General features: G+C 40.4%; 1 protein-coding gene across 5 annotated transcripts in view; it reads left to right on the top strand.

Moving 5' to 3' along the window:
• DAPK2 (death associated protein kinase 2) overlaps positions 1–24,416 on the top strand; it is a 53,240-nt gene that overhangs the window by 26,750 nt on the left and 2,074 nt on the right. For 2 of the 5 annotated variants that reach the window (XM_042804252.1, XM_032990498.2), the window contains 8 exons: positions 367–588; positions 8,093–8,231; positions 11,365–11,494; positions 12,654–12,702; positions 13,383–13,409; positions 16,956–17,108; positions 18,481–18,526; positions 19,238–22,747. In XM_042804252.1, the coding sequence (XP_042660186.1) occupies positions 367–588; positions 8,093–8,231; positions 11,365–11,494; positions 12,654–12,702; positions 13,383–13,409; positions 16,956–17,108; positions 18,481–18,526; positions 19,238–19,873 (1,402 nt within the window). In that variant the 3' untranslated portion in view covers positions 19,874–22,747. Of the gene's footprint in view, positions 1–366; positions 589–8,092; positions 8,232–11,364; positions 11,495–12,653; positions 12,703–13,382; positions 13,410–16,955; positions 17,109–18,480; positions 18,527–19,237; positions 22,748–24,416 lie in introns of those variants that run through there. The other 3 variants (XM_042804255.1, XM_042804254.1, XM_042804253.1) reach the window with 2 other exon arrangements.

Here is a 24,416-nt window from a genome sequence, read left to right as displayed (position 1 = left end):
GTGGTGTGTTGCCAACTTGAATGCCTTAATCATTACCCAATGAAGGAGTGGTAATTTGAACCTTTTGAGACAGATCTTACTCATTTAAACATGAACCGTTTTTTTAGAGATTATAACATTTGTCCTCCCTTCTTGTCAGACACTACTTGGTTTTGCTAAATTTCAGACACAGCAGGAGGTTACCTGGTTACACTCTAGTGACTTTAAATTCAGAATTCTGACAGTCCCCACTATTGTACCAAGAGCAGGCTTGTATGGTTAGCTCAGGCGTTGAAAGATCAAGCTTTGTATATGAATGGCTTTTTTGGGTAGCTGTGATTACATGAAAGCTTTAAGAGAATTATTGTTATCTTCTTGTCCTTGCAGTGGCCAGTTTGCTATAGTGAAGAAGTGTAGAGAAAAAAGCACCGGTATGGAGTATGCTGCTAAGTTCATTAAAAAACGTCAGAGTCGGGCCAGCCGTCGTGGTGTGAGACGTGAGGAAATCGAACGGGAGGTTACTATTCTGCAACAGGTTCTGCACGCCAACATCATCAAGTTGCATGACATCTATGAGAACAAGACAGATGTGGTCCTCATCCTTGAGCTGTGAGTAAGGGAACTTCCTATCCTCCGGGGTAGGATGAGGTAAATAGGAACTGGAAGGGGCTGCAGAGGCTGCCAGGACATAGAGGCACTCTTAAAATGGAGCTGTTGTGTTCTCATGCCTCGCAAATCTTGGCAGGAGAATTGAATGAGGCTGCTGGTAAACAAACCCCCTGGTTCATCTGTGTGCCCTGGGGATACAGGTGCACCTTAACATCAGCTGAGGCCATTGTTACTGAGCCAGGAGTGTTGTCAACTTGAAAACAGTTTCCTAACAGAGGGATTACCTCATGCCTTCCTAGTGCTGCCCTGATGTGAACCTTGGGGGAAGCACAAATGGCCACTGAATACTCATTTCATTTTTGTGAAGCCATCAACTCCTTTGCAAAATTTACAGCCATTCTTACTACTCCCATATTCTCCTCATTTAGAGGAGACTAGGGGAAAAGAGGGGAGGAGGGCAAGGGAAGAGTTTTTTCTAATCCCTAGACTTCAGTTATCAAGGATGAATAGCTGCAAGGTGGGAGTGAAGAGCAGCTCACCCTTCTCTTGTTCCACCATGTGATGGGAGGAAAACCCTTGCCATTTAGGTCCTGCTGACAAGTGAACCTCCCATCCAGGGGATCTGTGGACTGCTGTAGCCTCATCCCTGCATTGTGACCCATTCGGTAGCCCAGCTGCTGGTTTAAGATGTCTGTACTAAACCATGTATTTGCTATGTAACGCAAACTGATTTGTGCTGTTTCAGAAGAGATTTAAAACCATCTAGCAGCAGTTTCTCCATCTGGTCTGAGTGAACAATGGCTTGTTCTTCAGAACCTGTGCACGTCCCTGCCTGGAAGAATAAATGCACAGCCCAGGGAAGCTGGATGTGTGGTCAGGAATCATCTTAACAAAGCCTTGGCTAAGGAGCCTTTGCTTAGTTGGAACATGAGTTTACGTTTCAGGGAGTCACCTTTTGATGCTTTTGCCTGTGTTTAATCTCAGTGACCGAAAGGAAGTGAGAAAACTTAGCTAATAGGTGTTTAATATGTAGAGAAAAGCTGGTTTATTAGAATAGGAAGCAGTATCAAAATTGTCAATCTCCACAATAGTCATTAAATTACCTGCATGAATTCTGTTTAGCTGCTTGTTTCATCAGCCTAGAAATACTACATCCCAAAGCCACCAGCTTTTCTTATACCATGTTGCCCTTCCTGTATGTTTGATGGAACCGAGGTGAAACATTTGAGACAGATGCAGACCACAGACTAATAACGCAATCTCTTATATAAAACACAACTTATTTTGAATGTGTTCTGCCTCTTTCTACTGCCTGGCTTGAGATTCTTAAAGTCCACCATTTAGACAGACATGCCTGACCACGTTTTGGAAAGCTGTCATATCGTTTTAATGGTGTTTCAAAGTCATCTTGTTTTGGGGATTGCATGTAGGGCTTGGTTATGTGATGTAAATCTGAAATATGTGTGGAGGGTAAAGTTTACACAGTCATTTCAATGTATGTGTGATGGAATTTCTTCAGTCTTGTAAAACATAATGTGATGTAGAAGGACCCTAACAAATAAAGAGGAATAGGAGGTATAGGAGGTTGCTTTTTTTAAAAAGAAGAAATACCTCTCTCCTGCCTGGCCAGGAGAGCTTTGCTCTGTGTAAATGGCATTTTTGTCTCCTGGCCTTGCAACCTGATATGAATCAAAATGACACTGGAAGAAATATTCCTGTGTATGTGACTTGAACTTATATTGGAGAGGCTAAAGGAAAAGCCCCTTTTGTGAAAAGGGACTAGTGATATCCCAAAAGAACTGAGAGCTGCTCTTGTAGCACTAGAGCAGGACACATAGACCAGCTGCAGCAGTTTTCATGATTACTAGTGTTGCAATACCAAGGAGCAGAGTAACTGATGTATCAGACTGAATATACTGAAATGTTAAATGCTACAGGAAATTGTCATTACTTTAGGTAGGTCATGTGATTAATTTCAGCTTCCCTTACCCACCCCAGGGATGTAGATTCTTACCCGTGAAGTCAGGAGGGTCACTAAGTTGCCTGCTGCTGTTTGGCTTTCTTTTCTTGGTGCTATTTGCCAACCATTCTGATGCATGTTAAATTTGACCTGTAGTGGCTGAGGTCACAGAGGAAGATCATTTGCACTTCTGCATGGCTCCTGCAGCTGAACGCTGTAGAATATTTGGATATCCCCCAATTTAATGGTGTTACTGTTGATGTGTTAGTTTGAGAGTCGTTTCAAGAAAACTTTGCAGTTGCCTAATGTCAGTTATTGGGCAAAACAGTAATCTGACATGACAGAATTATTTCACTTCTTCAGGAAATGCAAGAGGGGAGGCACCAAGAGACTGGGTCTCTTTATACCCAAACTTATACGGGGATAATGAATTTGGATGAAACTTGTCACTTGTTGCCATTCCGGGTGTTTCATGGCTGAGGATCAAGACTGTAATAGAAGTGAGTGACTCTGTGTGCATGGATGATCATACAGACCTATGTCCAGAGCACCTCCTCCTGTGCAGTTCATAGTGTGTGCTCTTGGTCTACCTTGAGGAGCTGAAAGGGATGTAAATTATCTTAGTGCATGTGCAGATTTACATCTATGTGTATTAGTGTGGCTCAGCCTTCCTAATCTCCACTGAGAACCAGGGGAAACCCGAACACTGTCACACAAACGAGAGAATAGAATTGTGTGTTTGTACTCATCAGAGCCAGGAATGGAAGTAGCTCTTCTAATAAATGGAGCTTTGCTGGTCAGGATGTATAGTCTTGGCTTAAGGGGATTAAATTTGTCGTGTAGTGAAGCAAGGTAGACATCAATTTCAGCTGTTTTGGGCTGTGTCCTTTTTTTGTGGAATCAATACCACCTAGTTTACAAAGCTCTGAGTCTTACAGTTGTACAGAAGATGACAAACCTTTTATCTGTCAGTTCATGGTACTAAAGTAAAGCAGCAAGCAAGGAGACACCCTGAGGTCTTCTACTTACTACAACTTTTAGGTAATGAGTAAATGATGCAATTGTTCTGTATGCATGAATCAACAAATACACAGACACCGTGGCTGAAGTTAGGTAGACCATGTATTCCCTAGGGCACCTGCCTTGACCTTGTGTATGTAACCCAGGCAATGAGGCTTTGATCCCTGAGTGAGATGGAATAACCCCGCGCTTTCCAGGGGAGCCAGGGTTTAGGCCAGGGAGCGTTCCTGGAGATTAATGTGACTGCTAGCAGATGGCATATGAGTGACGGTAAGCATCTGTTAATTTTTAAGTATATGTCTCTGGCCAAATGTTGGCCTCTGTAGCAATGCACTGGAAGACAGGAAAGGAGCTTGCTTTTTCTGACTGGCAGCTACTTTGTGCTAAAACAACCTCCCATTTCTTTACCTTCTGCTTTTTCCTGTCCTCACATGGCCTGGTACATTTTGTGTGTCCTGTTGTCAGGATGTAGTTTATTGCACTTTTAAAAGGCTGGATGCAACAGAGTTTTGACCTGATTAAGGTCACTGCATTCAGCTGCTGTATACAAATTGAGGATGATGATAATTGCTAATAAAGATAATTAAATTCTCTCTGTAAACAGATGATCTCTCCTCCTGACACTCTGATATCAGTCTCATACTCCCTGCAGTTTGTCAAAAGAAGCAGTACAGCACCTGGCCAATTAATCTTACGTTAAGCTACAGTGGACTTTGGCTTCAGAAGAACATCCCCAGTATTCTTGATTAATTGAAGAAGCTTACCCTGGTGCTTAAAAGAGGCTTTAGCTAAAATGTTGACCTTCTCCCAAACTCACTGTCCTGGCACAGGCAAGACTATCTCTTCTTTACACTGGGGTTGATTCTACAGGTGCTGTTTCTTCTGTTCAAGAGCAGGAAGAACATTGCGAAGTCTGCTGCTGTTCAGTGCAGTTTGGCAAGCACACGGTTTGCCCTTCCTTGTGCACAGTGTTCAGGGATAGACTCTCCAGCTTTTTGTGACCTTGCTGTTCTCTGTTTCTTCAGCCCTACTTTGCCCAAACTTTAAAAGCAAGTTTTATCAATAAGCAGCTTTAAAGCAAGTTTTATCGATACACACCAGTTTCCTTTACTGGTGAATGTTGTGTATGGTTGTGTACACAAAATAAACAGCTGTTTCCAAGAAGTAAGGCAGCATTGTTGTTTGTCTTTTGGACTTTGAAGGAAGAATAATGGTATCATTTTCTTGCTTCTTTGTTTGCCATGGGAGTAAGGTTACATGGCAGAAGGGAAAGAGATGGAACCAGGGGAAGGAATTTATCTGTAACCTAAGGTCCTTTGAGAAAGGATCATTTGCTCTTTTACAGGTGATGCTGATTTAAAAAACATACCTCCCTGGATGTTCAAATGTAACTTGTAGTGCAGTTATGAGTGTTTCACTGCAGAGGAGTTAGTGCTGTACTTTTTTTCTGGGATTCCATAATGGCTGGCATCTGGGATTGCTAGCCTCCTCTGCCTGAGGGTTTCCCCGAGTTCAGGTGCATAACTTGGATAAGAATGATTCTGCACTAAACTGCTTACCACTCTCTTCGTACACTTGACTCAAACCTGTTTTTAAAGTCTGAGTCTTTGTTAATAAGAAATCACCACATCTCTTCTGAGTTTTCCTTTAGATTACTATTTTAAGATCTCTGCAGCTTAGGCTGATGTCTTAGGCTATACCACAAGAAACTGGAGAGTAATGGACTGTTTATAATGCATGCCAATCTCCGACCTTCAGAAAATTAAATACTCATGTAGTTATTGTAAGAAGAGGTCTTTTGCTGATAAAGTAACAGAGGGACTTCAGACTCCCTGAATCTTTTTTTGGTTTCCCTTTTTTTTTTTTTTAATATTGTATTCTATACCTTGGAAGTCCCCCCTGCCTAGTCTGAATCAAGGTTAGTGTGAACTAGAGAGAAGAGGGAAAATACAGCAAGGAGCTAGCAAGTAAATCTCCCATGATCCTCATTGTTGCAGGCTGTACGGTTTCTTCAGCAATGCCGTAGGCATAGCTGGTTGCCAGCGTGTTGTGGAGGTTGCCCTTGGGGCAAAATCCCTGGTGTGCCCTGTGCAGCATACCCAGCTGTGTTAAGTGACCTCTCTTGGGGACAGCAAGAGAGAAAGGGAATTTAGTACCTCTCATCTGGGCAGCTCAACAATTTTCTGACATTCCTTTGTGTACTAGAAGAGATTCCTCAAAAGAAAGTTGCCAGTCTCCTCCAGGCAGGAAGGTATCCTCTCGCATCCTTAGCACAGTCCTCTGTGCCAGGGGAGGATGAGGGGAATGGCTTTCACAAAGTGGCTCAGCTTGTGTGCTCTCCTGAAGTGGTATCTTTTGCTGGTGGTGGAGAACCAGAGGCAGGGCTACGTGGGCTGTTGGCCTGGCCTGAGAGAGAACGTTTTTATTCTTACTCCTGACTGAAGTGTCCACCTTAAGAAACAATCACCAAGGAGATTTTAGAGGGTAAAAGAGGAAGAGAGAGTAGTGTGCATACATGGTTAAATTCCAGAAAAGTACAAGAAAGTATCCCCGTACAGCTGGCTTCCTGATGACCGGGCCATAGTGCCTGCCAGAGGTGATTGCTGAAGTGCAGTTTGAATAGCAATCATTAAGGAAATAGGACTTGCCTGCTCTTTGTACACAGATTTCACCAAGAGACTACCAGGATTTACTTACAGATTTCTTTACTGGCTTGTCCCAGTCAGCTGTAATAATTTTTCAACTAATGAACCAAAGGCCCTAAACCTGCTACAATACAGAAAGAAGACAGTGTTCCCTGGCTCCTGAAATGCACAGGATGAAACAAAACCTGTCCAGCAAGGCTGATGGCAGTGCTGATACCCTTGGTATGTGTCACCTAAAACGGAAAATCAGAGGCCAAATTAGAGTCTCCCAGGCTGAGTAACTGAGATTAGTAGGAAGGAGGAGGTAGCAGCCAGAGACAGCAGTTGCAACACATTCCTGGGTCATATAAGCTTATTTTTGTTTGCCAACCATTTAGTTGTAACAATTAAAGCATCAAGTGACTTCTGCCCAGGTGAAGTGAGGTGATGTCTGCCCAAGTGAAGTGTCCTGCCTTATGCTGCTTAGAAAGTTTCTGACTCTGTGGGAGCCGTGAAAAAATATCAAATAATCAATGCTCAAGTCAATAGGCCTTGTGTAAATGCCTGCCTTTGGAACAGCAAGGTATGCTGTCACCCACAGCAACAGTAGAAGCTAAGAAATAAGCCCAATATCTTTGTGGCTTTTGACACATTGTTCTTGTTTGCAGTTGACTTTCTTTGCAGTTTTTGTAGTTGTTTACAGTAGATTACTATGAAAGAGGCAGAGTAGGGAATCACCAGCTTGTCACCACCAGTGTTGTATAGGAGCCTGGGGTCAGAGGAATGATTGCGTGACAGACCTCTGCAGTGGACAGTGTGATCTAGCTTGTCTGTGAGTCACAGCACTTAGTTAAAGCATTTGAACCTGCCAGTTCTTTTAGAGGTATTTCATCACACAACAGGGTCAAAAGATTGTTTTTGAGAAGGACTGTTGGATCTCTCAAGTCTTGCGTTTGCACTCTGCATGGTGAGCACAGATGGGTGGTACAGCTGAGCCCAAGAGAAACATCCACTTTGTGGGTGCCCCCAGCAGTAAATTTAAATGATAATAAGTCAATTATATCAATGACAGTGTGAACTGGAAACAATAAATGTAAACATAATTATGAATAGCAACTGCAAACAATGTCCAATTCAGTATATAGAAAAGTAGCACTAGAGCTCTCAATATGAGGCACAAAAATTAAAATAGAAGTCTTATGTACTAAATATGCATGGAATGTATTTCAATTTTAGTGTGAAAACTCATAATAACTAATAGCATGTCCTTCATTTGGGAAAACAGTTTTGGGTATCTTCCAAGCTACTGCAATCTGCTTTCTTTTTAAAAATTCAGCATAAAACAAATGCTTTCCTGTCAGTTATGTCAGGCAAGAATCTTTATTAGAACAGTGTAATGGCTTTTCTGGAAAGAAAAGAGATTCTCTTGGCACATCTTACTGCCTCATGTTCCTGATGGTAACTGATAAGAGAAGTAATTCTTTAATGGTTGTTGACTGTTACAACTTGTTCTATTTCCTCTGTCTCATACAAAATGAAAATGTTGAAAAATAACAGTTGAAGTGGTCATCCTACTGAAATATGTGCATGTCTGTAGAGTCGTCAAACAATGTACCTTTTTTTGGTCTGTTATAATCCTTGATGAATCAAACCTTGAAGCATCAATGAATTAGGGAAATGTAGTCTTTTCCCTAAGGACTACCTCCCAAAGGGAGAGAGTTGAAGTCAAAAGGAAGTTTTGGTACACCTGGGACCAGAACACAAAACTCTAGATTGTCTGCAAGAGTGGCCTTTTTCTAACTGTATGGAGGTTTTTTGCTACTTTAGTTTTCTGTGCTTACGTTTATTTTATGTCTCACAATGCAGTAGATCGCAGGACGTTTTCTGGTGTGTTTTGCAGGGTTTCTGGAGGAGAACTTTTTGACTTCCTGGCACAGAAGGAGTCTCTGAGTGAGGAGGAAGCAACCAGATTCATCAAGCAGATTTTGGATGGTGTGAATTACCTTCACTCTAAGAAAATTGCTCACTTTGATTTAAAGGTAAAGATGCTGATTTAGACTTGTTGTTTTTTAATGATGAACTATACCTCCTACAAATTTTTAGATATCTGTATTTGATAACATGCCTAAAATAATAGGTAAGACCATTTTAAATGCACTTCTTAGCTCAGTGCTTCAAAGACGACAATTTCCTTTATCAGGCCTATGTTAACTTTTGGATGGGTTTATATATTTACTCACTGAGAAAAAGAAACTGGAAGTCTTCATCCTTCAGCTATTTTGCCTCTGTGGTATCATCCAAAGCACGCTGTTTTAAAAAAATAACAACAAAAAAAAATTAGAATGACATACAGAAGAAATGCATTTTTGTGAAGAGGATGGCCGGATCCAGCTACAAACAACTATTGCTCTTCCAGTTCCCACTATGTTTAGAATGACTTCAGGAGAATGTGTCATCCAATGCAGTCTGCTTAACAGAAAGATTTCTTGCTTTCTTAGCTACTTAGGGCCTTGAAAGCACATCACACAGAGCTCTCTTCCTACCATATCAAGTGCCATCTATGGCTTTGGTCCTTGACTTTGATATCAGAATGACTGGCCTAGACAATACAGAAGAGCCTGTCTCCTTTTGATTGTGGCCTACCTAGGTGAACATGAAGCTTCTCTGAAGCTAGGAGTCTGTTGTCCTTGGGAGTGAAACTGTTGGTCTGGAAGAAAGTGCTTTCTCAGCAGCAGACTCACAGCTACAGAACTGGCTGCCTCAAACATTGCTGCTTCCAGAAATACATTAAGAATGCACTTATCCCCTAGGAGAAAGTAGAATAAAACAGAGGAGGGAACTGTATTAAAATGAAGAAAAAAGGTAGAAACTCTACTGCTAGGTTACGTGTTCCATGTCCTAACTTTAAATCCAGGTTAGTTTATTACTAATTATTGATTATGTGTGTGCTATAGGTAGACTCCTCCCAGATTCTCAGGATTCCTTGTGCTAAATGTGTGCCTCACGCTCTTTGTCTGAAATTGCTTGGTCTTGAGTCATTGTTAATGGCATATATGTAATTGTTTCAAATCACATCTAACCTAAGAAAATGGTTAGCAATCCACCATCCAAATATTCACAGGCTGCGTGTGAAAAAGCATAGGAAATATGTGAATATATAAAGGATGTGTACTTCATTTTAAATTACTACATGAATCCAGAAGCCAAAGACTGAAAGTTTTGTCTGTGTATTAGAAACCAGTGTAATATCAAGTGGAATGAAATGACTGTGAAAATACAGGTGCAACTTTCTCTAACCTGATCTCTAGCTACTAGTTTTGATACTTAATACCAGTGATGTCAGGTGGTCAATGAAGATGTTGCAAGAAATGCAAGGTAGAAATCAGAAAGGAGAAGTAAAGAATCATTTCAGTGATAGTGAATATCAAATGACCTAAAACTTATTCACAGAATAACTCTCTTGGGTTTTATAGGGCTGCATTTGGAGTTTTGCTAGTGTTGAATCAGAAATGTATTTTTTAAGCAGTGATCTGCTTAAGAGCATGATTCATAATTATCTCGTCACTTGACAGGGCTCCATTTGACTGCAGTGGAGCTACAGTGACTTAAACCACCTAAGGAATAAAGCAGTCCAAGAGGTAGCGACTGTGACTTTTTGCCATTTCAGTCTATTCTGTCTGTTCTAAACAAGCTTACATCATGTTTCTGGAGTGAACGCATATGCCCTAGATCCATGGAAGAAAACCAGACTTGTTAGCCAGAGGCTAAAATATTCTTGGTCCAATGATTATGACAAAAAATTATTGATATACTCTCTTTCCCAGTGCAGCTCTGACTGAGAGTATGTGTTAGCAGGAGCTGCTTCCATGTTAGGATCTGCTATGAAAAGGCCCGGCAGCTGCCAGCAGGGAATCAAGCTGTCTCGTTGTTGCTCTTGAGCTTATGATTAAGTTATGACAAATTCATGCATTAAAACTCTTCATGGGAGATAAATTGAACCCATAGTTTACTCTGAAACCTGTGAAATAGTGCCATGGTAGGGAGTAACTAAGGCTGAGAAATGTAGTTGAAGAAATAAATTTATTAAATATCTGTTATATCTGGTAAAAAAAGTCAAAGTCTGCAGCTGAAAATGTTAGCTTTAATTTCACAGTTCTAGCTTCGGCGTTTCCCTACAATGCTGTGAGAAATGCTACATGTTCTTTTAATAGCTTGCTATCATATATTAGTTAGGACCACTGATCCCAACTCTTTCCATTTTCTAGATTGTTCCGATAGTAAATCCCAGATCTTTCCTGGCCTTGTTGTGGCTGTGAATTTAGTTTCATAGAGAAGAATATTTCCCTTCCCTAAGTAGGTTCAGATGTGACTAGAACCCCTCAAGAAGCATTTAATAAGACATCTTCCAGTGGGTTACAATACAGTATAGGGACAGCTGGGCAGAAAGAGTGACATTTCCCAGTATAAATTCCAGGAACAGATCAGTAAAATTACTGTCACAATACTCAGTGGTGCAGTTCTCTGTCAGGATCAAGGCATGGCAGCCTGTCTCTGCACCAGGTGTCTGCACTGCTTCAGCTACCTGCTAGCTGCTGTTACACAGGCACCAGTCACTGTAACCGAGGCAAATCCATGGGGTCAGAGAGTGACATCTTCCCGGGGGGCCCTGTGGGCCAGGGATATATCTGCTATTTTAACAGGGGACAAGATAAACTGGGATTCCACTTTGTGTTACATCACAAAGCTGCTGGGCCGATAATCTAGTGGTATATTTTGTCAGATTAGGGAACTACACGCATCTGGGTGGAAAACTTCTGCCTCATTGTGAAAACAAGGATATCTTGTTTTCATTCTGGTAGTAGCCATCGTGAAGAAAATAAGCTTAGGAGTGCTAACAGGAAGATAAAGGCAGATTTTGTATGAGATAAAATTCAAGAAATTGAATTATTACTCTTACTAGATTTGCTTTGCTTTTATGACATTCTGGTCCATTCAATGATGTCAGATTTCACAGTTGTCATCTCTTTATCAAAAGAATTAATTGTAAATGGTGAGGTACAGGTATGTGTTTCTTGTTGTATTTGTGAAGGAATAAAAAGCACTTGAGACCTCTGTTACTTTCCCAAGATACTAATATTATAATACCAAAGATCTATCTTTTGTTACTTTTAGCCTGAAAACATTATGCTTCTAGATAAGAATATCCCTATTCCACACATCAAACTCATTGACTTTGGTCTGGCGCACAAAATAGAGGATGGAGTTGAATTTAAAAACATTTTTGGAACTCCAGAATTTGTAGGTGAGTGACCAACACATTCCTTTGTCTCGTATTGCAAGTTCCATGAGGAAGTTGAGACATCTTTTCAAAGTTAAGAAGTGAGGGATAAGAGGTAGTTTTATTCTCATTTGTATCAAGGTGACCTAAATCTAGAGTTTAGCTTTATTTTTCTGGAATAGATGAAAGGTGCTTTCTATAAACCAGATGGGCTACTCCTGTGAGAGTAGGTTGCTGCCAAATATTTAGAGATATAAATTGAGCATTGAGATTGAGAAACCCTGCAAATATAAATTACAATTTCTTACTTACCTGGGGCAAGCAAGCAAGTAAGATTTCTACATTGTAGTACATGGGTACACAATTACATGGGTATCTCTATCATTGTTTTCTAAATAAAACTGCCTCACACTGTACAGCTGTTGAGTACAAACCCCTCACCTTCCCTTACATTTTTCCACGTGATTCTCCTTTCATTACTTACTGATCCTAATTCTAATCTGTTTTGCTTGGATTTTACGTTAGTCCTACTCCTTTCTACTAATTCCATGAGAGGTTTGGGGGTTGGTTTTAGGGGGTTGGGGGCAGGGAGGGGAATTGTAGTTCATATTGCAGTTGAACACAATCGTTACAGACACCTTTTTTCATCTCATTACCTCACCTTGGTCTTTTCTCTTGTATTCAGTCTTATATAGGGATGTTTTCCAACAAGGAGTTATTTCTTATAAAGATAATGAGGTTTCACATGGATAGCAAGGTAGTCTGGCAGGTAATTGCAATCTCTTGCCCAAGGGCTGTTTCTGACTGGGCATTAGAAACTAGTTTTAATGGCACCAGTTGGAAACAAAACAGAAGTGCAGATTCTTAGGGGTAACAGTATCCTTGGGGGGTGAAATAATTTGTTATTGGTTATAACTTGCACTGTAATTAGTATATAATATATTCTTCACCCTTATTCTTGAGTTGCATTATGCTCCAAGTTACTCTACATAATCTCTTCTGGCCACCTGTGAACTTGAATTCTTATCAGGGCTATAAAACTAAACAGTGCATCCTATATCTACCTTTCCTTTTCTCACACCCCCCCTTTCTCCTTCTTGGTAATTCTTGACCTGCTACTCAGTTTAGCCTGGTAAAAATTTGTTCCATCAGTTGCTGATGTTTGATTAAATTTTTGTTACAGCTCCAGAAATAGTAAACTATGAACCACTTGGACTAGCTGCCGATATGTGGTAAGTTTTTAATGTTTGTTTTGTTTCGTTTTTTTTTCTTGGTTTATCTACTATTACTTTTTCCAAATTTGCTCTGAATAGAATCCATTCTACTGCAACAAATTAAAAACAAAACAAAAAACCTAAATGTAGTTAATTCTGTCTTTCAATTTTTATGCATTATTTCTAATTAAAAGACAGGCATTTAATTTCTGCAAAATTATAATGAATAACTTGAATGATGCAGTTATAGAGTTAACAGTTTGCCACTGTCCACTGCAGAGGAACACTCTTAAAAGAAAACATGTTCCTGCAGTGCTTGTGACAGCTTTATTTATAAGAGCACTGCATGCAGAGGAGACTTGTGTACTAATCTGATTCTGCTGAGAGGGCAGGCAAAAGAAGTCACCCCAGACAAAACATCCTTGCTTCTATTTCTTTGTATTTCTGATGTGCACTGTAGTAAACACTTGCTAAAGTAGAAATACATGGAGACTTGAAATATCCACATTACTTTAAGTTATATGTAAAATACACATTTTTCTCTGAAACACCATTCTTTGAGAGATATTAGCAGTTAGCTAAACCCATGATATCTCTGCTGCCTGTATGGCAGCTACTATTGACTTTTTTGTATGGTGTACATTAAGAACAATACAGGTCACATAGAATCCCTGCAATTAATCTCCTTTGTTTTTTAGGAGCATAGGAGTCATCACCTACATACTGTGAGTACACACATGGTGGCAGTGGTTTGTCTAGTGGGCCAAGGTTGTCCTGCAGCTTATTCAAGTTTAAAATAAGGGGTAAAAGAAGAGGGGCATTCTGAACAGATGAAGAACAGATACCTCTATCATCACTGGGCATTGCTGCTTCCTATCAGCCCTCATCAGCTCCAGGTGGTAGAGGTGGAAAAACCCAAGTGTACTGGTTGCTCAGAGAAAGGCTATGAGCTACCAGTGTGTGGAGAGACTAGAAACAGCAAGTGTAATAGTACTGTTTCCACGGTGCGATATTGCAGGTGAAGACAGGGAAGTTTTAATTTGTTTGTAAAGGCAGCAGTCTAGATTACCATGTATAAATATGGTCACTCATATTCAAAAAGTGAATTTAAGCTGGGGTAGGAGCAGAGAAGTTGACCGTGGGAACCAAGAATTCATCTTACAGGAGAAAAAATGGCTTGTTAAAGCCAGTAAAGCAAAGGCTGGCTGGGAGTATCACTTCGGTCAGTAAGCACAAGGGGAAAAAAGGGATACTTTTTATAAGAAAAGTGTGTCAACTGGTGATGAATAAATAAGTAGGAAATTATGACAAGCTCAAACTCTCAAAGAGGTGAGGTACTGTGAGCAACCTGGGGACAAGCAGTTGAGAGAGTTTTAAGAAGGAGCTTGACATTTTGTGGAACCGATTGTATAACAACAGGTTCATGCAGCGGAGGGACACTGCTTGTTGCTTCAAGAATTCTTTCTTCTGGTTTGATATGAAAATTACAGGAGAGGTCAGGGATCCTTGGATCCTAACTGCTTCCCTTGAAATCAAGCTCCTGTGATTGCTGAGGAGCAGCTCATGGTGGATGCAGCATGCTTGGAAATGCTTCTCCCAAACATTTCTACCCCAGGCTTCTGCTGTTCCTTATGCCACTCAGAGGACTAACTTGCTGCCAAACCTAGAGGGTGCACTCTAGTATTAAGGGGATTTGCTCTGCACAGCTCAGGGCTCAATACAAGTATGGAGGCTTGAAGGGGAGAGATTGTCTTTTCAGGGTAGAAAATAAACGTAGTGGAATTAAATCCTCTTTTGGGCTATATCCAAGGCTTAGACTCCAAGGCCTGTAAAAGACCTGTGGTCTGAGATACCTGATTCAGTGCAACAACTTCCCTTCTGTCCAGTGGTGCAGAAAAAGATAGGGATGCTGGTTGAGCCCAGGCCCAGGTAAAGGGGTTTAAAATTTTGTCCAGATCCTCGGTTTTTATCAGCACTCTGGTCTTCAGTGACATGTATACTTGACATTAAACTTCATAATTTGCTGTTTATGTGTGTTCGTAAATGATGAGAGGAAAACTTAAGAGTTGAAGGTAAGCAGTTGGGAATACTTACCATGCAATTACAGTGATGCACAGCCAGCCAGATGCTCTTGAGAATTTTTTTTTTAATTGTGTTGAGAGTTCTATCTTGGGAGCAGAATAATGAAGCAGGTTTTTGTACTGTATTCAGTGTAGATCTGTTTTACCTGCTTGGCTAGTAATGGTTGCCACAGTAGTTAAGGTTGAAAATTGTCTTCCTACAACTTATCAGAAAAGAAGAGCATGCTTTTTAGGATGGGTGGGGTCAGCTTGCGTGATATGCTATGTACTAGAAAACTGTATGCCTTTAACTAGTCTTGCCTGTTAATTTTAAAGCCTTTTGTTCTGAAAAATTCTGAATAAATGGAGTGTGTTTAATGCTAATACTGCCTGTTTTAGCAAACATGGATGCCCTCGTAAGGTGCAGAGAGCAAAATGCCTACAAGTCCTTAATTCAGCAAGCAGTGGAGCAAATCACTTGGTTGTAAGGGTGAAGCCTTTGTTACTGAGGTCTGCTGTTAGATGTCTACAGGCACTGACTCAGGATATAACAAAAGTCATTTGCTTTAGGTGTTAAAATTTGAGAATCCTGCCACTTCCGAGACCTCAAAACTGAGTCCCAAAGAGAAAAAAAATGTTTGAGGTGAATAGAGCACTGCAGGCTTTGACTTCCAGCAAAGGGCCAGAAAGTGGAATTACAGCTGCTTCATGGCATGGTTTTGGGAAAGGGAAAAGAAACCAAGGCTCTAGGGCAGGTTTCCAAGATTTAGTTTTGGAACAACGCCCATAGCCTCTGGTGACGTGCCTGGCTTGTAGCCTTCTTTGTGGCTAACAGAAACGGAAGAAAAACTTAAGAGGGAATATGTAAAACCTGTTACGAAGTGAGATTGACTGTGGTTTACGGGCTGAAATTTGCTGCATCAAAGACAACTGCAGGACCTCACTTGTGCTGCCTTCCTGTGTCAGGTGCTCTGGTGTTATTGTATGATTGCAGAGGGAGAGGAAACACTTTATGCACTCAGATTTTTATTCTGTGGATAAAACCACATATGGTAGCTGGGGACTGGGCCGAATGCCCACGTGGTCCCATCTAACTTTCTGTCTACACCCAAATTCCCATTTAGATCCCAGGAGTTTGCTGCAGTCCTGTTTTGAGTCTGCTGCATCTTGAAACTATACTATCAAAGCTAGACATACTAGATAAGCTTAATAATAGCTTAGAAGATTTTTAAAAAGGGATGAGATGGATTTTCTTGGCATAAATAACATTTCCTGTAAACCAGACTTTTGCAAGTCAGCATCCTTATGGATTGGGGGTGAGAGGAAGGGGCGGGGAGTGAAAGCAAGGCAGGAGGAGTTTGCAGTGAATCTGTTCTGACACTTGAGTTTTATGGAGCAGAGGTAAATATTCATCAGAGATGAAGGTCATCAGTCACAGCTGAGAGAGAGACAAAGCAGGATGAAAGCTTTTTCTGTCTAAGTAAAGATTGCTGAATGGCGTTTTATTATGATGATGTCTCCATTATATCCTTGCAGTTGGAGCAGAGTGCCAACAGAATGAAATATTGCATTGTTCAGAAACAGTTGGATTTTACTGAAGCCAAAGACCTTTTGTTTGTGGATTCCTTTTAATGAGCAGCATGGCCCTACCTCCCTGGCGGAGTTGTCCCCTAGGCAAGGCCACGCACCTGACTTCTGATCACACATTGTATTTTGGTTCCAGCTGAGAAAGGTCTCTTGGCTGAACCCACTGTGCAGGGAACTTGTCAGTATCTCTGCAGACAGAAAAGCAGCTGGGGCAGGGCTTTTCCTACCCAAAGAAAATCTACAGAAATACTACTTTATCTGCGTGAAGCTGCTAGAAGCTTCTGCCTGGTAGTGTTTGTGGGTTCACAAGGATAGAGACTCTCCTCAGCTGAGGATTTTTCCAGTTTGGTTAGCAATGACTTCAGTGAGACACCTAGGAGAGGACAATCTGTGCATTTCTACCTGTGTGCACACATTAATGCTGCATTAGAGACTTTCAAGATGAGTCTGACTCATAACCACAAATGTAGTGAGCGAAAGCCAGACCTGTTATTTCCCATGTGGCATGCTGCTACAACACGAGATCAGCAAATGTCCTGAGAGTATATTACGCAGTCACTGTATTTTCATTAGGGGACCTCTGCTGTTACTTTTCCAACTGATTCTTCTTTCTGGCTTATCTAGGCTTAGTGGTGCATCACCTTTCCTTGGAGAAACTAAACAGGAAACACTTGCCAACATCACAGCTGTGAATTATGAATTTGATGAAGAATTTTTCAGCAGTACTAGTAATCTGGCAAAAGATTTTATTCAGAAACTCCTGGTGAAAGATACACGGTAAGTAAAAATTCAGAAAGATCCATCTGTCTCTAAGATAAATCTGATGAAATGTAGCCTGAAGCGTAATCTGCAAAGCTTTCCCTGCAGTGTGTCTTGCCCTTCAGGAGCAAGACAGGAGGATGCTGCCGTGCCCCTAGTTAATCGCTGCACCCAGAAATTCTAAGAAAAGGAATGAAATGTCCTCAGTTAAATTTCACTTTCAGGACTGAATTCTCACCTGAGTCAAGCCAGTGCAGTAGGGAGTAAGTGAAGCGCTGAAAATGGTGAGCAAAATCTCTAGTTCAGGATAACTACCACTCCAATATTTCAGCCTATTATGAACTAGTTGCAAGGAGGTGACAATATCACAGAATATGCTCCCAGCAGTGCAAGGGCAGAAAAATCTTCACATGTGCTCACAGTGGAATTGTTCCTTAAGTCTCACTGCATCTGTTGCAATCGCCTAGAATTTGTGTGATATCTTTATGCCCAGTTTATAGGAACCGCAGACCCTTTTTTAGTTTTTCTTGCTTTTAATAAAGTGCATGTAGAAATATCATCTCATTCCTCATAACCCTCTTTGTCCTTGAGTGAAGTCAGGCTTTCTATTGGCTTCATTAGGGAGAAAGCAGGTATTAGAGAGAAAGAGGCAAGCTGTTCGGCCAAGATTTCTGCAAATCCAGAATAGTCTAGGGTAGGTGGGGGCTTGCCAAGAGGTTTTCACAGGTCTAGCAGCCTCCTTTTAAGAAGGGACACGTCAGTGATACTGATATTTGTTCCATGGATAGAGGCAGACCCTGTGCAAGGCTGTGTTTCTACGTTTGATCCTCAGTGCTCTTAATGTGCTGTTAACCAAACTGCCACAATGCAGGAGAAAGTTCAGATTGATCAAGTTTGATTAGTTTTGAAGTATTATGCTTAGAAATGTTGCTTTCAGGAAACGGTAGCCTCTGCAGTGATGTAATACTGTGTTCTGGGGGACAGTTTTGACATAGTTGATGTTGTATACATTGATTCAGACATAGTCGTTTTAAAGGTGTATGGAAGGAATTTATTTTCTAAGCATGTAGGATGAACAAACAAAGTAATATTTTGTCACTTTTTATGGAAGGGTACACAAAAGTGCAGGTAGGTTTTGAGCAAGTAAGAATTAAAATTGTGTGGAGTGAGCACAGCTCCTTTCTGAAACTTAGGACAATTACTAAACTACACACAAGCAGTATGCCTTATGGAGAAACATAACCCTGAAATCTGAGAGTTAGTCCTGTCATTATCTTGAGAAGTCCTTCATATGAAGCCTGGGAGAAGTGCAGGTCAATGGACTTGTGTGCCAGATATTTCTCATTCAAGACAGTTTTTTTTTTTTTTTCCTTGTGATGGTATTTTTTAGGAAACGGCTTACCATTCAAGAAGCTCTGTCTCATCCATGGATAACGGTAAGACTGAATAAAGAGAAATTTTTTAACATGAGCAAAGCAGAGGTGATATTCTTGCTCCTGTTGGTGTGTTAAATGGAAAACTGACCTCTAAGTACTTAGAGACCTTAGGTGTCTCAGAGATGAACTGGGAAGAAATTGGTTGGGTCTGACTAAGTCCTTGGATTTCTGCAAATGATTCAAGATATAACTACTGTACCAAGTGTGCTGATTGTCTTACATTTGTGTGTCTGTATGTGTTTTTTCATCATAAACTTTCATCATAAACATCATTGCTTGCTTTTGTGGATAAGTCTCTTGAAAATAGAGTTAGGTAATCTCAGCATGACTAATGAGGATGAAATTCAGGTTTTGCTTTGCATTGCACAAAACATTAACTGGAGTGTTTTCAGGATTGATATTTTTCTTCTTACAAATATTGGTAGCTTTGTGACTGTTAACTGCTAAAAATTAACGTGAAAACAAATTGCAACCTGTTATTTACACTTATCACGATGGAATGAATGCACATCACTTGTCACATGTGGTTTTGGGTTTGTGTGTTTGTTGTTTTTTTAATTTTAATCAAATGCATGAAGGAAAATTGTGAGAGCAAAGAATCTCCCCGCATTGTTGATGTTCAGGCTGTATCCTTTGTGTAGAATTTTTGAATTACTGCACTGTCTTTTAAACGTTGAGTAATATTGGTTCCTCTGTCTGACGACTCACCAGCTGAAAGAAGACACAAAAGTCCAAGAAAACAAGAAGGTCGAGAACACACAGTTGAAGACAAAACGCCTGAGAGAGTACACCATAAAGTGCCATTCGAGTATGCCTCCCAACAACACCTACATCAACTTTGAGCGCTTTGCCCGGGTAGTAGAAGACATTTCACTTACGGAACAGGGTTTCGGCACTTTGGCTGCATCCCACGATTCCTTGCAGGAGGACATTGAAGCTCTGGTTTCCATTTATAATGAGAAAGAAGCTTGGTATAAAGAAGAGAACGAAAGCGTGAGGCACAAGCTGTCTCAGCTGAAGTATGAATACCGCAAAATTGAATCCCTGAAAAGAAATCTACAAGATGATATCAAGACTGTAGGCGCCAGTCTCACAGGCATAACCGGGAAATACGCTGATCTGCAGAATCAGTATGAATCTCTCAGTCGGGAACTTTCTGAGGAACTCAAGTGGATACAGGATTTAATGAGTAGTTTTCAACTGGAAAATGAAGCCTGTGTGAATGGAAACTTTGACTCTGTTTTCAACAAAGATATTAATGAATCAGTAATGGAGCTGTTAAACAGATCTCGCTGTGAAGAGTTCCTTGCAGGGTTGAATCTTGATGTAGCAGAATCAAATCAGTAATGTTATAGATCAGGTTAGGTGCAGGGTTTGCTACGTGTTTCAACGTAAAGCAGTTTAAAGTTTTCAGTGCATAGATTCTACACAAAAACATCACCTAGAATTAAAATAGAAATTCTAACATATTGCACAAGTTGCTGACCAAAACCATAAACTGCCAGTGGTTTGTAGTGATGAAGTTTTTTTTTTCCATGTTTGGTGTCTGAATTTACAGGAACTAGATTATCACAGTGGTATGGACACATCTAACCCTACAGCCTTTTGCGTTGCCTATATCATAATACTTCATGTATTATAGCTCCTGAACATTACTAAGTAATTGACTTGGAATAAAGAGTAAGTCAGTCTTAGTAGAATCTGAGTGCCTGAAAACTAATAAAAATCTCATGATAGCATCTTTGGTTGGATGAAGGAAACAGTCGTGTAGACCTCCAGCAGGCAGTTCTATAGACCATATGAGAGAAATATTTGCAAAGGTTAAGTCTGTCCCGTAAAACAAAGTAAATGGTGTAGTAATTTAAGATTTAGCTAGTACTGTGGAAACTCTCTGTGAAATAGCTGCTGATGAAAAAAAGTTAAGACTATATCTTAGGCCTGTTATGCAGGGTGAAATCTTTTACCATCCAAGGTGTTAGCTGTTGATTAATCCTTTAGTTTAAAATTCAACTAAATTTCATGTTCTATACCAATGAAATCTTGTTCAAAAGACAAAATTGCGAGCATGTAATGAGCTGATCAGACAACTACATACGTAATTTTACAGTGCAAATATTAATTTGTGAGTGATAAATGATAATGTAGACCTCTGGTTTGCTTTCTACAGTAAAGAAGATGACAAAGCTGCAACTAATTTAATCTGTGGTGTGGAGTTTGAATCCATGGTTCTTGGTGTGAAAATTTTTTTTTTCTTAAGTTTTAGAAAGTAAAAGAAAAGTTGGCCCAAATTTGAATCATGCCCTGCTGTCTTATATTTCAAAGGAGTCACTTGATTATAATGTATTAATACGTACAGGTGTACCCATCTTGGTTTTGGACACAATAAATAGTTATTTATGCAGGATGCAATTGTTCTCTGGTTGTCTAGTTAGGGACTGAAAAAGAGATTTCAAGCTTCTGTTGGGAAGAGTTACCAGCCTAGGTTCTGCAGCTAATTTACAGCCCCTTTGCTTAACTGTATGAATTTGCTGCAAGGGAGCTGTTACGCAGCTACAGGAAACAGTGAGATGGAAGCCATGTATCCCTGCATCACTGCTCAAGTCCATCTGGAGTGAATCTTTTTTTATATATTAGAGTATGTCTTTCACTGCCCATCCTCCCTCCTCCTTTTCTAGAGAAGCGAATGGCGTAACTAAATTGTATGTTGTTGTTCATAGCATTATTAAGAATAATGGTTCCTACTTTGAGATGAAAAGATAAAAGCATACTCTTATCCCACTTGTGTAGAGTACCATGGACCCATCACTACTATGTCCTCGTAAAGGCGTGCAGAGGCTGGTGAAAATTCAGAGTTCTGAAAACAGTTATTCAATAGAGGTATTGTTATTCCTGCAAATGTACTTGGTGGAGGATGGAAACTGGATGTGCTATCTGTGGCATCTTTCTTTGCACAAGATGTAAGGATTTCAAAAGCTCTGAAGTCCTGTAGATAGCCAGATGTCCCTAACAAGCTGGTGTTGGTGGTTGGTGAGAATTGGGCTCAACTGTGACAAATAGTATTGAGAATATTACTTATGTCCATGTTTTATTCTTGCAGAACGCTTCAGTCGTTACTTCTGTAGGTTCCTTTGAGCTGGAATACCCACGATACTGTCTAGGGGAACCGAATTTTTGTTTGAGGGAGGTTTTAATTCTTAAAAGTAACTTAAAGCCTATTGATAGTTAATATGTGCCTTTAGAAAGGACTTGCAAGAAAGAGAGTCTGCCTTTCCCCAGCCGTGATCTCATGTTCTTTGTTCATACAGATTTTCTTTATGAACAAATGCACTGGCATGATGAGAAGGAATGTTAAATCAGGCCACTCTGTTCCTGAGCATGTTTGGATGAGGTTAATATTGTTGTGACTCAGTCCTTGAGGCTAGTGCTCTCTGAGCTGAAGGAGGTCACTGACATACTGCTTTTGAGAAGATACTTTGATGATTGAGAAAATGACAAGGTCACTGGTTTGCAGGCTATTTAGAAATTGAGAGGCAGTTATTACTTGGAGTACTGTGAAGTGAGCTATTTTGATTCATGGTTCTACTGCTGAAAGGGCACTTAGAAATTTTTCATGATGATTGTATAGCTGACATTTAGCCAGTGACATTTTTTCCACTTCAAATTGATTTCTAGTCAGTGTTTTGTTGCACTATGCTAGCCATTTGCAGCATGCGGAAATTATATTTACTGCTTAAATGTCCCATTTCTGTTGTATGCAAATGGTACATCTAAATGAGAAAGAGGCCTAGCTGATAGCTTGGCTCCTTGAATTACTGCTGAGATATCTGCACAAATGCTATACCTGTAGCGTTTGATGAGAAAAGTAAGTTTGTTGTTTTATAAACTTTACAAATGATGTTGCTGAAAAAAAAAAAAAAAGTTTAGATCTTCACTGATGTGTCTTCCATTCTCCTTTGGTACTCTTGCTTCTTCAGGTGTCTGGCTTGATAATTGAATTCCAGTTCAGTGTAAATATTTCTGGGTTATCCACCTCCTACATATGCAGATCAGAACTGCTGAAATGGTTGATACTCCATAAACTCCATAATCTTTCAAGGGTTGATTCCCGCCCTCTCTCTTTTCACTTTTACCAGATCTGGTTTTGAACTTTTTTTTCTCTTCTCAATCTGTCAGAAACAGTTTTCTGGTCTATTCAAATTTTGATGTGGTTTTGGGATTCAAAGGTGCTTCATTTTCAGACGGACTGTGTCAGGGTTTGCAGAACATCTGTTCCTTAACACCAGATTGGCATCCAAATATTTTAGGCACATGTCTGAATTCTGATATCAAGATATATATATATATATATGTATGTATGTATGTTTGGGTTTTTTATTCCTTTTTCTCCATAGGTATTGCAATCCTTTCCCCATATATTTATTGCCAGAGTATTGATGTCTTTTGCTGTCATGCTCTGGGCATGGCTAAAGGACAAAGCCTGAGTTTTTTCAGATATGCTATAGCACGTATCCTCATCACTAATACTAAATGACAACTAACTTTCCCTCATTTTATTATGGTGATGTCAACAAAACATACTGATATGAGTTTGATGGGATGCTGTGAAAATGATTAAGGGATTGGATTGTCTGTCAAAGGAGGAGAGGCCAAGAGAGCTGGGATTCTTTAGTGTCAAAATGAGAAGGCTCAAGGGGGCAATCTTGAATCTGTATAAATACGTGGTAGAATGGAGTAAAGAAAACAAAGCCAGGCCCTCATCAGTGGCATCCAGTGACAGGGCAAGAGGCAATGGGCACAAATTGAAATAAAGAAATTCCATTTAAACATTAAAGAAAAAACCCAAACTTTTTTACTAAAGGAACAGTCAAAACACTGGAACATGTTACCCAGAGGGGTTGTGGAGTCTCCGTCCTCTGAAACCCAAGTGGGATGTGGTCCTGGGCAAGCTGCAGTAGCTCCCCCTGCCCTGAGCAGGGGCTTAGACTAGATGATCTGCAGAGGCCCCTTCCGAACTCAGCTGGTCTGTGGTTCCTGGCGAGTCCAGTGTTGACCAAAGCTGGTCATGGATTTAATTTCCTTGGGTCACCTTCTAATTTTGCTTGAGATCTGTCATTCTCAGACTTACTCACAGTGGTAGGTTACCTGAACCTTCCCAAGATTTTGGTAAGCAGGCAGGGTTTTATCAACCAGCTTTGTGAGAGACAGGAAAAGGTCTCTACTCTCTGGTGGCGGTTTAATATTTGGGTAGAGTATAGCTAGTGCTCTCTGAAGTTATTCCATATTTTACAGTCACGTGAATTCACATATTCTCCATCTTCAGATTTGAAATGACTGCCTCAAGCTTACCTATGATGTTTAAATCAGCCTGGTAAAAGAAAAACCTGCAAAAGCACAATTCAGGAAAAATGCACTAGAATAAGATGAAGAGTCACATGCTAGAAGTTAGCAACGGGCCTTAATGTATCTTTGGTTTTAAAATATCCTTGTAAAGGGCAAAATGTGAAAGCTTTTATCTGAAAATTTAGAAGGTAGCACGGGACCAAATGGTGTGATGATGCTGGGTTTAGTCTTATTCTGTCATGCTTTCTAGCAAGCATGTGCAAATCCCCTGAGCAGCAGTGTGCTGCAGTGCCGTTGATGCGCTGACAACAGCTCCATCTCCTTTCTGTCAGGCCTCTGTGGAACCTCTTTGTTGCTATCCCAATGCCTTTCGGAGACATGAATAAAGGCCAGCTGATATGAACTCAATCCAGAGAAAATGGAGATGGTGCAGGTGTGGACCGAGAAGCACCTTAGCAACTTTACAAAATGCAAGCATTGCCTCAGTACACTCTAGCATCCCCTTAGTTACCTCTCTCTTCTGTTTTGTTGCCCTTCATGCTGTCCTTTG

The sequence above is a fragment of the Tyto alba genome, unplaced genomic scaffold (assembly GCF_018691265.1).
Source record: "Tyto alba isolate M040663 unplaced genomic scaffold, T.alba_DEE_v4.0 Super-Scaffold_41, whole genome shotgun sequence".
In the NCBI taxonomy this organism is placed as follows: domain Eukaryota; kingdom Metazoa; phylum Chordata; class Aves; order Strigiformes; family Tytonidae; genus Tyto; species Tyto alba.
This window is presented reverse-complemented; position numbering and strand designations above follow the sequence as displayed.